The sequence below is a fragment of the Mixophyes fleayi genome, chromosome 3, assembly GCF_038048845.1.
Source record: "Mixophyes fleayi isolate aMixFle1 chromosome 3, aMixFle1.hap1, whole genome shotgun sequence".
Taxonomy (NCBI): Eukaryota; Metazoa; Chordata; class Amphibia; order Anura; family Limnodynastidae; genus Mixophyes; species Mixophyes fleayi.
The window spans coordinates 4,297,758-4,313,075 of NC_134404.1; the positions used below are offsets into that span (position 1 = coordinate 4,297,758).

At 41.0% G+C, this 15,318-nt stretch overlaps 1 protein-coding gene across 1 annotated transcript in view; it reads left to right on the top strand.

Annotated features, from left to right (window-relative positions):
• LOC142143311 (uncharacterized) overlaps positions 1-15,318 on the top strand; it is a 1,060,202-nt gene that overhangs the window by 1,016,715 nt on the left and 28,169 nt on the right. The window contains exons 4-6 of the mRNA XM_075201038.1: positions 128-262; positions 2,602-2,748; positions 4,250-4,402. Of these exons, the coding sequence (XP_075057139.1) occupies positions 128-262; positions 2,602-2,748; positions 4,250-4,402 (435 nt within the window). The remainder of the gene's footprint in view (positions 1-127; positions 263-2,601; positions 2,749-4,249; positions 4,403-15,318) is intronic.

The window sequence follows — 15,318 nt, forward strand, 5'->3', positions numbered from 1 at the left end:
ACTAAAGCAGTTGGGAAAATTGATGTATTAACTAATTAGGTTGAGCATACTACGTGGCACATTGTACACAGTCGATGTGGTTGCATGCACCTATGTTGTTTTTTAATGCTGTAATTTTTTGTTATAGTGAAGCCAGGGCAATGTCCAGCAACAGAAGTTTGTAAAGGACGGCTGCCTCCACAGTGTCAGACGGACAATGACTGCGATGGGAAGGAGAAGTGTTGTGATGTGTGCGGGAGGAAGTGTGTGGCTCCACAAATAGGTAATAGAAATGTACAGACACATTATGGTTTTATTATCTAATTATGTAAATCTACACCTGCGTTATAGTGTGAGATTAGTACTGGAGTAAGCTTAGTACCAGAGTATCTCCCCTGTATTATACCCCTCTGTTATAGTAAATAAATCCCATCCATGTGATATCACAGCCAAGATAACAAACAATTAAGCTTAGAAAAAGTGCTCAAAAAGTAACTCTACAAAAGAAACCAATGAAAAATGAAACCAACTCTAATGATTTGGTTTATATTGTATGTACAGTATACAGAAGTCAGGAGTACAGATCATTTTTGAAGATAAGAAATTAAATTGAGAATGGAGTGAATCTAATCTTAACCACTATCTGCATGTTTATGTATTGGTCAGGTTAATTAATACACACAATAATCCATAAAAATGTTCTATCTTACCATCCAAACCTCAGAATAGCTTACCAAAAGTAAAATAGTAATAAGTGTATTAGCTTTGAGGATCCCGGGCTCATAGGCAATTCTTTTGACCACTGAGTGCTAGCCGGTCAGCCTGAAGACAGCCTTAAGATACCTCTAAGTGTTTGGTCCATGGAAGCGTAGAAGACCCAATCAAGGACCATAAGCCCTAGTCAGTTCTTCCCTGAAGTAAGAAAGAGCAATGCAGCAACATGTGCTGTTTATATAGATCCAAAACCAGGCTCCACCCCTGCCATAAATTCATTATTAGCAAATTAACACTCGAAAACTGCACCAATCTTCTTGGATATTTTGGTAGGGTGGTCAATCTAGCAGAGGGGGGGACTGCACTGTGTCCACCAACAAGGACTAGGTGTGACTGAGCCAGTGGACAAGGTCTTTATGAGCAGGGTCAGTACCTTTCTTCCCTGGCTTGGCTAGAGACCGACCTCATTACCTTACACTCAGCAGACCATAGCTTCAACACAGAGATTAGTGCATCTATTAATGTTAAGCTACCGGCAACAAGGAAGTATCTATACTTGGGCTTCAATATATAAATATATAACAGTGACATATAAAAGTAAGTGTTACAAATACAGTAATCTGTAGTTTAACAAACAGCTGTACAATTGGGGGATATTTAAATGATGTATTTTACACAGTCACAAAGACTCCTTCCTGATTTACACCCCCTCCCCTTTCTCCCTAGTTAGGTAAGAGAGCACTAGCTTTAAACTGACACTTTTTACCGTTCTAGTAATGTACACCTGAAAAGTTTTGCCAATAATAGGAATATGTTCATATCTATGAGACCCACCTGGCAAAATTTAAGAATAGCAAGAGGTGAGGTAAGAGGTATGCCAGGTGAGAATGACATATATTGCCAGCTGTGTCTGGCACCCTGCTCTCGGCACAGTCTCATCCTATAAAGGAGATCACTCCCGCTCACACTGTGGTCCTCTGTAGAGTCATGCAGTATAGATCAGTTATCAGATCTGCTGGAGACTGAAGCAGCTCTTTACAAAATAACGATCTGCTCCACAAGACACTCCTGCTCGTGCCCTCAGTCTGTCAGGTTCCTCCTTAGACTGAATCAGCAGCTGCCGGCTCACAAGGGAGATCTCTCTGTTATACTGTAGAGCAATAAAGTTTAAGAGTAAAAGATGTGTGGATGAAAGAAATTTAAATCAGTCCGACTCAAAATAACTTGAATCTTTAAACAACTTGACGCGTTTCTCCATATACAATAACAGTTTCCCCAGAAGGGAGACACAGACACAGCATGTTCCATTATTTAAACTAAATTCAACAAAAACAGGGCAGGAATTTTCCTACCTACATCGCACATTTATTGAAGACATTTATTGATATTGTTGCTATGCCATGCTTTTAGCTGTGTTTTAGATTATAATAGATTCAAAGTAAATTGTATATTTAGTCTTATTGTGGTGAACTGGGCTTTGTGGTCATATAATACCTTTGATATATATCACTGTATATAATCATATATTGTTTTATATTTTGATCTTTATGAATGTATCCGTATCTTTATCTCATTTTCTTTTAATGCAGCAATAACTCCCAGACCACCATTATAAGTCCTTTTTCTTATTTTTTATTGCATTTTTAATATGTTATAGATTGGTATTTATATATGATTAAACTGTTTTGAATATTCATTTTATCATTAGAATGTTTTTTTCTTCTTGGATATTATGTTTATATTTCTGTGGGGTTTTCATATACTTAGTTGGGTTTATATTTGTATATCCAGTATACGGATAGTATTTTTCTTGTGGAATAGAGGAGGACTGGTCTGGGATACAGAATAAATACAGAATATATGCTGCTAGATACATATAACACAAGTCTATATGTTCCCTTCTCACAGAGCATGCTGGGGTCTGCCGAAGCAGCCTGGATGACCTAGCATGTATCACCCTAAAGAAATCTCTGTGCAACTCGGACTCTGATTGTCCCAAGAAGCAGAAATGTTGTCTGTCTGGAGATGTTCGGAAATGTTCGGACTCCTTGAAAGGTAAATAGGTTTTATTTTGTATTCTTCAGTTCTACATGGAAAGAAATTGTCAACTATTGTCAACTATATCACATTTCACACTAAATACATAATAGTGAGATTTTATCTTGAAATATTTGACATACTAAGCAGAAAAAATCATAACATCTATAATACACTGATATATCCTTTATTAAAGTCACTTGTAACTTTATAACAGGATTGTGCTGGAAGTGACTATCACTGTGGGGAGCTGGGTTAGTGACTCACGTCACTCCCACACACTATGGACAGTTTTCTAATGGGATCTGACACATTTCAAAAAGCTGCAAATTTGTGGAGAGAAAGAAATGTGTTACTGGGGCACTCGAAGGATAACGAGATAATATAAAACGTACTCAAAATTTATTAATATGCATTAAAATTAATGTCATAATGTATAGTCACATGTAGAATAGTGAAATATTAAAAGGTGTAAATGAACAGATTGACCTAAACAAATGTAAACTGATAAAACTAGCAGTAGAAACTGCTAGAATGCGCCGTCCCTCCTATATAATATAGTATAACTAAATCATTAGGGCGCTTAATGATATGATGTTATAATACCCTACATATATTGTATATATAGAGAGATAATTCTCTTATATTCAGTAATGACCTTGTGTCATATAGCATTGACTGTATAATGATTGTTTATATATTTATTTATTATTCATATCCAATCAATGTGAAATATGAGAACCTGAATAGATTTTTTCACATTCATTCATTTATATACCATATCTTCTAGTTCCAATAGATCTAATACGTGCAAATGGCAACAATTTATATGCGATTTTTAGTTGCCTTAGATCGTAACACATTTCTTTCTCTCCACAAATTTGCATATTTAGTACTTTGTGTGGGTGCACCAATTCTGGTTTGTTGGCTTTATAAAAAATGGATTATACCAAAATACTTGGATGAGGCCATCTTCCAGAATATGTTAGGATATTCCTGGTGCGATATAGTTTGTTTTTCTTAGAACATTTTAAAAAAGCTGATTCAGCAGTCATTTAAGTTGATGTGACATCACTGATCCTGTGCACTCCAACCAATCCACACAGTTCATTTATGCTAAGCATATCTGCCAAACTGTCACTCACACTCTGCCTACTTAGTAAGTGAAGCCCCTCCCTCCTAAAAACCTGCTACAGAGGAGTGGTAGAAAGCAAAATATACCTAATTAGTTATATAGAAACACTTATATTTTGTCCAATATACCAAAACAAATAATGTTTTTAATTTCTGCTTAATGTCAGTCAAACAGTATACAGGTAATACAATATATGTAAGTAATTTGCATATCATACATCCATTAATGTTATTTGTGTATCATACCCTAATAAGTGTGACATTGAGTTGTATATAATTACACTGGGAATATATGTGAGGTGGTGGATATGATAGGTCATCTCTGTCTGTAATTACATTCTACACATTTCTAAAACTGGATTCAAAAACCATTTATCTATTGCAGAGAAACCTGGATCCTGCCCAGTTCCTATAACAATATGTATGCCCCTCCAACTCCCCCGCCGCCCTTCTGTATGTAAGACTGACAGTGACTGTCCGGGGAACAAGAAGTGCTGTATCCCGAAGTGTTTTCTGGAGTGCACGGACCCCATCCCATGTAAGTGTATAATGAGCAATATTCTCCTTCTTGTAGTTATACTGACTGCAATCTCCTGTGTCTTTAGAGGACTGGAACCAGAAAAAACTCCTGATTGATGTTACAGGCTGGGCACCGCCGTGGCTCTCCTACCTGCGTCCCGGCCGTCGCTATGGCGACCGGGACATCACTTCCGCCTATGATCCGGCCGTTGCCGGGGCAACGGAGGGACGCTTCAGCGCTGCGTCCCGGCAATGAGAAGCCAGGCGCATGCGCCCATCAATATTACTAGCCTGTGGGCTAATGAATTTAGGTGCAGGGGGCTGGGTATTATCAGAGCCAGGCTCTGATTGGCTGTCCTCACTATTTAAGGCAATGAGGTCTGCTACCTCATTGCCTTTTATAGCTTCTGTGCTCCAGTCTGCTGACCTGCTAGTTCCTGTTCCTGTATTCTGATACCACTACTGACTCCCCGTGTATGACCCTTGGCTTTGAATTGTACTTCGCTCCTGTTTCCTGTGACCCTGATCTCTGGCCTTTTTTCCGGTCCTGCTATTCGCCTGTGACCCCTGACCTCAGCTTGTTTACCGATACTGTTGTCTGCTGCCGGCCCTTGACCTCTGCGTGGACCTGACTCTTCTTGCCTGGGTTCTCCTCAGCCGGTACACACTTCACGACCCTCTGTCAGTCTGCGGCCCAGTCTGTCCCCACCATCAGGGGCTCCAGTGAACACCTGATTGGCAGAGTAGATTCCGGGTTGTGTTGTGCCGGCTGGAGGGGTTCCTAACATTATAACCGGCCCACTCACGGAGACGAGGTTGGAATGGATGCAAGTGGATCCACACCGTCTCCGGCACAAGCCCTAGCAGCCCATGTTGAGTCCTTGTATCAGATGATCCAGGGATTGGCTGAGCGTCTGTCTGTTCAAGAAGAAGCTGCAAAAATTTCACAACCCACTCCAAGTTCCGTCTGTGAACCTAAGATGAATTTGCCGGATCGCTTCTCTGGAAATAGGTCCCTGTTTCGGAATTTCAGGGAGAGCTGCAAGCTCTATTTCCAGTTGGGACCCCGCTCCTCCGGGTCAGAGCATCAAAGAGTCGGGATTATCATTTCCCTCCTACAAGGTGACCCCCAGTCCTGGGCCTTTTCTTTTCCACAGACCAGTCCTGCCATGCAGTCCGTAGACGTTTTCTTTGAGGCATTGGGTCTACTATATGATGACCCAGATCGAGTGGCCTCCGCGGAAGCTCATCTACGGGCCTTGAAACAAGGCCGGCGGTCGGCAGAAGAATACTGCGCTGAATTCCGTAGATGGTCACCTAATAGTGGATGGAATGATCCCGCCTTACGTAGTCAGTTCCGTCTCGGCTTATCGGAACAGATCAAAGACTCTTTGGTGCAATACCCATCTCCTACATCTCTGGAGGATCTGATGCACCTCTCCATTAAAATCGACAGGAGGTTTAAAGAGCGGAAAACCGAAAAGGAGACATCATCATCTCCATCCGCCTTCGTTCCTGTTTCCACGGATGGTGAGGAACCAATGCAATTAGGGGCATATCGTCTTTCCCCTGAGGAAAGAGTCAGGAGACAATCACAAGGCCTATGTCTCTATTGTGGCACAAAAGGCCACTTCTCCCGTTTCTGCCCAAATAAGCCGGGAAAAGAGCATGCCTAGGGACTGAGGGGAGAGTTCACCTAGGTCTGCAGATTGTTTCCCCAAAAAATGCTGTTTTGATTCCTGCACAGCTCACCTTCAGTGCCCGTTCTGTGGAACTAGCGGCCTTCATCAACAGTGGAGCTGCTGGCAACTTCCTTGACATCGAGTTTGCCCGTTCTGCTGGGATTCCGCGGATTAAACTCCAATCTGCCATTACGGTATGTGGTTTAGACGGTAGTCCGTTGCCAGGTGGCAAGATTACTTGGGAGACCCCACCACTACAGTTGAACATTGGCGCTCTCCATTCGGAATCCATAGTCTTCCGTCTTATCGAATGTCCATCAGTTCCTTTAATTCTGGGCCACCCCTGGCTATCCCGTCATAACCCCGTCATGGATTGGGTAAAAGGAGAAATTGTCCAGTGGAGCCCTCATTGTACACAGTCTTGCTTGACACTACCTCTGCGTATGGTTCAGTCTACTCCGGAGCAGCTCCCTTCACAGTATCATGACTACCGGGATGTTTTCTCTAAAAATGCTGCTGACACTCTACCACTGCCCCGAGACTTCGACTGTGCAATTGAGCTCATTCCGGGCTCTAAATTACCCAAGGGACGCTTGTACTCTCTCTCCGGTCCTGAGACCAAATCCATGCAAGAGTATATTGATGAAAACTTGGAGAAAGGCTTCATCAGGCCATCCAAGTCCCCAGTAGGAGCAGGGTGCTTCTTTGTGTCGAAGAAGGACGGCGGACTCAGACCCTGTATTGATTATCGAGGGCTGAACCTTATTACGGTTAAGAACACCTATCCCCTTCCCCTCATCTCCGTACTTTTTGATCAACTGCGAGGGGCAACGATCTTCACAAAAATTGATCTTCGTGGTGCTTATAATCTCATACGTATTAGAGCAGGTGATGAGTGTAAGACGGCATTCAACACGCTCTCGGGCCACTACGAATATCTGGTCATGCCGTTTGGCCTTAGTAATGGTCCTGCTGTATTCCAGGATTTGATTAATGAGGTTTTACGTGAGTTCCTGGGACACTTTGTTGTTGTCTACTTAGATGACATTCTCATATATTCCAAATCATTGTCTGTGCACCAGGGTCATGTCAGACAAGTCTTACAGAAATTGCGGGAACATCACCTCTACGCTAAACTCGAGAAATGCGAGTTCGAGGTTCACAAGGTATACTTCTTGGACTATATAATCTCCTCAGAAGGTTTCTCCATGGACCCAACCAAGGTCCAGGCAATCCTGGATTGGGTACAACCCAATAACCTCAAGGCGGTCCAGAGATTCTTGGGATTCGCCAATTATTACAGGAGATTTATTGGCGGTTTTGCTGACATCGTGGCTCCTATCGTCACCTTGACCCGCCATGGAGGTGATCCAGCTGTTTGGTCACAACAGGCAATAACTGCATTCAAAACCCTGAAGAAAGCTTTTGTGTCCGCTCAGGTCCTCAGACACCCGGACCCTAAGGTACCGTTTATTCTTGAGGTAGATGCCTCTGACATTGGTGCTGGAGCCATCTTGTCACAAAAAGATCCTCAGACCCACCGCTTGCATCCATGTGCCTTTTTTTCCCGTCAGTTCTCCTCAGCGGAAACCAACTATGACGTGGGAAACCGAGAATTGTTGGCAATTAAATGGGCCTTTGAGGAATGGCGACACTGGTTGGAAGGCGCTGCACACCAGATCTCCGTCATAACGGATCATAAGAATCTGCAGTATATACAGTCAGCCAAACGTCTGAACCCCTGACAGGCTCGTTGGTCGCTGTTCTTCACTGGGTTTAACTTTATTATCACCTATCGTCCTGGTTCTAAAAATATTCAAGCGGACGCCCTGTCCAGAAGTTTCCTGGCACATCATGCTCCGGTCACTAGCCCAGAACCTATTGTTCCTGTGTCTATGATCCACGCCGGATTAACTCAAGATTTGAGCTGTACCTTACAAAGGCTCCAGAGGTTGGCTCCTGATAATACTCCGGTAGGATGCTTGTTTGTTCCTGTTCATCTAAGAAAGGCAGTCCTTACTGAAGCACACAATAGTCAGTCTGCTGGACACCCTGGAGTCTTCAAAACATTGGAAATCCTTTCCCGTACTGTATGGTGGCCATCACTGTCTGCCGAGGTCAAGAGTCACGTCTTGTCTTGTGAAGTTTGTGCCAGGAACAAAGTTCCCAGGACTCACCCGGTAGGTCAGTTGGTTCCGTTGGCCGCTCCTGCAAAGCCTTGGACACATTTGTCCATGGACTTTATCGTTGATTTACCACCTTCTGCGGGACACAATACCATTTGGGTCGTGGTAGATCGCTTTAGCAAAATGGCACATTTCATTCCATTAACCCGACTTCCTACTGCTCGAGATCTAGCCACTCTCTTCATACAGCATATTTTCCGTCTCCATGGACTTCCTTCTGATATCGTTTCTGATCGTGGATCACAATTCATTGCACAGTTCTGGAAATCCTTCTGTACCCTACTCAGAATTAAAATCAGTTTGTCATCCGCATACCACCCTCAGTCAAACGGTCAAACCGAAGGGGTTAACCAGGCCTTAGAGCAATTTTTAAGATGCTACACATCAGAATTCCCTGATAACTGGTCCTCCTTGTTACCCTGGGTGGAATTTGCTTGTAATAACTCATGTCATTCATCCACCAAAGTCTCTCCGTTTTTTTGCAATTATGGCTTTCACCCCAGATCCAACTCCTTATACTCACTCAAATCTGCTGGTATCCAGGAGATCCGCTCCACTGCCAGGGACCTCAGACTTATCTGGACGAAGGTACACTCATCTTTGAGACGAGCTTCATTTGCTGCAAAAAAAAATTCTGACCGCCACCGTACCATCTGCTCTCTCAAGGTGGGTCAGAAGGTATGGCTCTCTACAAAAAATATCAGGCTCAGACAGCCTTGCAAAAAGTTGGGCCCTAAGTTCATTGGACCATTCTCCATTATCAGGAAGGTTAATTCCGTAGCATTCAAGTTAAAAATTCCTGTTTCGTTAAGGATCCCCAACACATTTCATTGTTCATTGTTGAAGCCTGTACTGTATGCGAGCCAATCTCCAAGTGTGCCTGGGAGAAATTCGAATGGACCACGGAGATATGTGGTCCAAAGGATCCTGAATTCCAAAAGAGTGCAAGGGCAGGTGCACTTCCTGGTACAGTGGAGGAACCGGGGGTTAGAAGAGCGGTCTTGGGTTCCGCGGAGACAACTCCATGCTCCTAAGCAATTGAAGAAGTTTTTCAAGAGATTCCCAAGAAAACCTGGATGTCGGGGTCCCTCGACCCCTCCTCAAGGGGGGGTACTGTTACTGTCTCCTACCTGCGTCCCGGCCCTCGCTATGGCGACCGGGACATCACTTCCGCCTATGATCCGGCCGTTGCCAGGGCAACGGAGGGACGCTTCAGCGCTGCGTCCCGGCAATAAGAAGCCGGGCGCATGCGCCCATCAATATTACTAGCCTGCGGGCTTATGAATTTAGGTGCAGGGGGCTGGGTACTATCAGAGCCAGGCTCTGATTGGCTGTCCTCACTATTTAAGGCAATGAGGTCTGCTACCTCATTGCCGGTTATAGCTTCTGTGCTCCAGTCTGCTGACCTGCTAGTTCCTGTTTCTGTATTCTGATACCACTACTGACTCCCCGTGTATGACCCTTGGCTTTGAATTGGACTTCGCTCGTGTTTCCTGTGACCCTGATCTCTGGCCTGTTTTCCGGTCCTGCTATTTGCCTGTGACCCCTGACCTCAGCTTGTTTACTGATACTGTTGTCTGCTGCCGGCCCTTGACCTCTGCGTGGACCTGACTCTTCTTGCCTGGGTTCTCCCCAGCCGGTACACACTTCACAACCCACTGTCAGTCTGCGGCCCAGTCTGTCCCCACCATCAGGGGCTCCAGTGAACACCTGATTGGCAGAGTAGATTCCGGGTTGTGTTGTGCCAGCTGGAGGGGTTCCTAACAATTGATGGATTTTTTTATTTCTTTACTATACATATGTATTATGGTATAGTTTATTAAGAGTTTTATTATTATTTTTATTATTAATATGATTGAGTTCCTTGATGTTTAAAAGAAGTGCTGAATCTTATTCTCTTTTGATAATTTTTATTTACACTTTCTGCATTTTTTTGGGTATTAATGCTTTGAGGCTAAGTAGCTGCATCTTTAATAGTGCACCTGTGGAATCTGGAATTTGTTCTTGGTTGTGTTTTTAAATAACAGTATTCACAATTGATAAATAGATCTATTTCCCTCCAACCTGCCCTGACATTAAATTAATAGCATACACAAACAATAAATAGACCTAATTACCTCCATCCAGCCCCAACATTAAAATAATAGTATACTCATTTAATAACTAAACCTATTACATTCCCTCCAAATAGCCCCAGCAATAAATTCAGTAGAATTCATATTTACTAAATATAACAATTTCCCACAACCATCCTGGCATTAAATAATTCATATTCACATATAGCCCTCCTCCCCAAACTCAGCCTTACATTTAATTAATAGCCCCAAAACACACTAGCATTAAACTAAATAAAGATCCCTTCACCTCACCTTAAATGAATAGCTCCCACTATTAACTAAAATAGCCCCACCGTCACCACAAATAAATTAATGGCACCCGCTATTAAATAATTAGCTTTGAACCACAGTGCACCAATATATTAATAGCCTACTTCCCACCCAAATTAAAAAGGAGCCCCACCCACACCTTAGCAATAAATTAATAGCATTTATGTTTAATAAATATACCTATTTCCCACAACTTTCACTGCCATTAATAATTCATATTCACATTTAATAAATAGACCTCATTTTCCCCAAACACCCCATCTTAAATTGATAGGCCCCACTATCACCAATTCTACCCTCTACCATTAAATTAATCGCCTACCTCCTACATTATATTAAGACTCCAACACTCTTCCTTCACATATTATATTAAGACCCCCCTCCCTCACATATTATATTAAAATACTGCCCTCCCCCACTGACTTTTGCACCGCCCAAAAATGGGTTTTGGTTGTCCGACACGGGGGGAATGGGGATATTCCCCATTGTCCATGGCCTAGCATGCCAAATGGTTACAAATAAGAGTTACTTACTATTTATTATTTTGTATATTATTATATACTGTGACATAAGGAGTGGTTTTCCACAGGCTTCTAAAAGAGGAGTTAGGTATTTAGATGGAAGTCTGCAGAGAAAGGCTGCAATCAGAGTTACACATTTGTACAGTAATGCACCTAGGATAAAGAGAAACAGGTGGAAGACATATGTGTGACAAAATAATAGTAAAGTAGCTTACATTTATGGAAATGGTTTGAAGCACTTTTCACACCTAGCAGCTGGCTGACAGGATGAGTCTGCACTGAGGCTAATCAAAACAGAAAACCTGCAGGGAACTTATCTTAAAGGCATGTTGGGAGTGTCATCTGTCCATCAAATTAAGGCTGTGGGAGGAGTGTAAAGTATTTAAACGTGCCTGTTTTCATTATGCAGGGTGACTTATGCCAGACAGTGGCCGGCTTCTAAGGAGCTGGCCTCTGTTACTTTAACATTAGGATCACAAGAAAAGTGTGTACAAATTTATGTTATGTATGACTTTGCCATCCTGACAATAAAAAAGTAAAGTTAAAAAGCAAGAAGACACTCGTGGGCGGATCACTTGAAGTGTGCCCGTGTCACAATACTCTGTTAAGAATATTTAGAGCTTTAACCTTTGTATTCTATAAGAGATAATTGTATTGGATATGCAAAAAATTTGACTAAAGTAATATATATTTTTTACATTTTCAGTAATTACTTAAGATGGCTGATTTTCGATCTACCAGAAAATAGATCACTGGGTATCAGGTCCCAGAATTCCCTGCGATGTCGACAGCCCACACATACAATGTTGGGAAAGCAAACAAATGTTCATACACGCTGACAGATATCCGATTGTTAGTAGTTACACAATCTTTTCTTACTGCACCAGTTTTCATAAATATCTCCCATAATGCACTGTGAGAGTGTTGAAAACCTTTGCTCTTCTTTGGCTTGTTAGTGCTTTACATTATAAATGTAATAACAAGTTTTCCATCTTGTAAGTTTGGCATTTTTAAAATGTTCCTCTTTATAACCAAATAAACCTGATTAGCTGCCACTTGTTGTCGGTTTATATGCACCTAACATCACAGGGTTTACACACGTGGGTTGTATGAAACATATGTAAAGGTTCCACAGCTCCTGTAGACACCTAGATATAAGGATCATCTCATCAATGTTTTAATTGTCCCTTTACCAATGACCAGGGTGTAACTCTCCAAGAAAACTTCTATACAGTAGATATTATTTATGATATGATGCAGTGGTAGAAGTGGAATTTTGGAAATTCAGAAGTAACGGTTTGGAATAGGTAATGACAATGTAAGTGACTGGAATGTGATGTTGTTACAATGAAGGCAGTGGGAAGAGTGGCGGTATGACATACCCCGTATACCCCCCACTTCCACCACTGAATCTATATATATATCCGAACCGCTCATCCTTAAAATATACATATATCTATAATATAAATGTCTAGTGGTGTGTGTTAGTCTGTCTGTGTGTGGAAAAAATAAAACCAAGCTGCAGCTCCACCTGCTGGGCGGAGTTATACACTGACCTACTAAATTCTTAGTGTGTGTGTGTAAAAAAAATTCAGAAAGGGCTGAAATTTGGTATACTAAGATGTTTTTAATTTGTTAATTTAATTTGTTAATTGTTAAAAGTGTTTATAAAGATTTAAAAAAAAATATATATATATATTTCTTGAAGGAGAAGTGACAGTTGGGAGTGGTTGGTGGTTGCCGGGGTGACAGTGGGTAGTGGTTGGTGGTTGCCGGGGGTAACAGAGTGAGAGGAGTGTGATACTCAGGACCGCTGAGAGAGATCCCTGTGTCTGGATAGACATCTGGATAGATGTGGCGATGAAAATGAAGGATGAAGTGATGGAGAAGAATGATGAGGTGGTGACATGTGGACAAAACCACGTTAAAAAAGGGCGCTTACGTCGGGAAGCTTGATTTGACTAGAATGCATGAGTATCATGCACGGGTTAACTTGTATATATATATATATATATACACATCCAACAAAATTTGATGCTGGGGATCCGAGTGAAACTAAGTTGTGGTAGTTTAGCCCACCAAATTTGGATCGCAAAATGAGGCAAAATGTAATTTCTGGGATAAGAATTTTACAAAGCTTGTGAGATTTTTGGATTGCCATCTTCTGTATATATAGCCCTCCCTCATTTTCTCAAGTGCCATTTTAGAACAGACAGCATGTAGGGAGGAGGGTCGCTGTGGTGCTCTACTCAGAAAATAGCGTTCCGAGTGAACGAGGGACATAGAAGTAATAGAATCCTGTCATTATTGTAAAGCAGTTCTGTAGAGATTAATCAGCTACAATAGTTTGCTGTTTAATTGCTTTATTTTCAATCTTACATAGACTTTACACTGACTAGTGGCTACTGGTTGTTGTTAATGCATTTCATATATATAATTATAAACAGTATATACATACTGAGTTAGATAAATATCATTCTAAGTAGTATATTTTTATTTCTTGGAGAAAACCAGTGTGCTTTTGCTATCTGATTATTAGCAGCAGAATCCAAAAAAACAATTAGATTTACTTCTTTTAAAATTGAGAATTTTTCTATTGAAAGTAATCTTGTGTAGGGCAGTGACAACTGAAATAATTTTTAAAAATTTAGGTGTTGCATGTGAGAATCTGCAACAGTTGCACCCCCCAAAAAAAGCTATATATTATTATACTCTAATCTTTTCTATTTTTAAATACTTGTAAATTTTGGAAGGGTCGTTCAGTGAAATCTATATTTAAAAAAGGGTGTTTGTGAGAGACAGCATGCAGCTGTACATCCTCAAATAATCGCTATATATAATTATATTTTCTATTTCTATATACTTGTCAGTTTTGAAAGGCTCATTCAGCGACGTATTATAAAAAGGTGGTTTGCAGGTAAGGTTCATCAGCAGCTGTATACCACAAAAAAACGCTATATATTCTAATCTTTTCTAGTTTTCTATTTTTCAATACTTGTCCATTTTCAAAGGGTCATTCAGTGACATTTATATTAAAAGAAACTGTGTTTTTGTGTGAGGGTCTGCACGCAGCTGCACACCCCAAGTAAATGCTATGTTTTAATAAATTCTAATCTTTTCTTTTTTTAATACTTATCCATTTTAAAAGGGTCATTCAGTGACATCTATATTTAAAAAAGAATATTTTTGTGTGACGGTCAGCATGCAGTTGCACAACCCAAAAATGTGCTAAATGTTATTATATTCTAATCTTTTCTATTTTTCAATACTTGTCCATTTTGGAAGGGTCATTCAGTTAAATACATATTTAAAAAAGGCTGTTTGTGAGGGTCAATAAGCAACTGCACACCCCAAAAAACTCTATGTATTCTAATCTTTTCTATTTTTCTATTTTTCAATACTTGTCCATTTTGAAAATATCATTCAGTGACATCTTTGTTTAAAAAGGGTGTTTGTGTGTGAAGGTTACACAGCGGCACACCCCAAATAAATGCTATATATTATTCTATTCTAATATTTTCTACTTTTCAATGCTTGTCTATTTCGAAATGGTCATTCAGTGACGTCCATAATGAAAAAGGGGTGTTTGCGTGTGAGGGTTTTTTCTGGACATTTTTGACATTCAGCGACCGCATGCAGAACATTGCAGCGGCTGCAAAAAAAAAATATCATCTGCCATACCACCAACTGAAGCAAATCCATTGGATAAATTAAACAACAAGCAAAAATTTTGTATCAGGTGCAAGAGATAAAAATGTTGAAACACTACGCACACACTAAATTCGAAACATTATACAATATATTTTATGGAGAGTGAAGAGACAGTAACAATCGGGTCACTAAATGGACAGAGGCATCATTAGATATTTAAACAAGTAAATACCTAATTGTAAAGAGATACCTAATTTGTTGTAGCTATGTAAATAAATGGGAATGCTGAGAGACGAAGGTGGCCTGCTGCCATACTAAAATCCTTCAAAGACTGCGCACTCAATACAATAGATTGCCAGAACAATCATCATTTGCCAGGAGCAGGGCTTTCACTACTGTCAAAGTCAAATAATTGGATGAAAGAAAGTATATTGACTAATATTATTTCACCGTGTGATTGCGATCAGTACGCCACATGTCATGACGCAATTGCACGATAAATAACGAA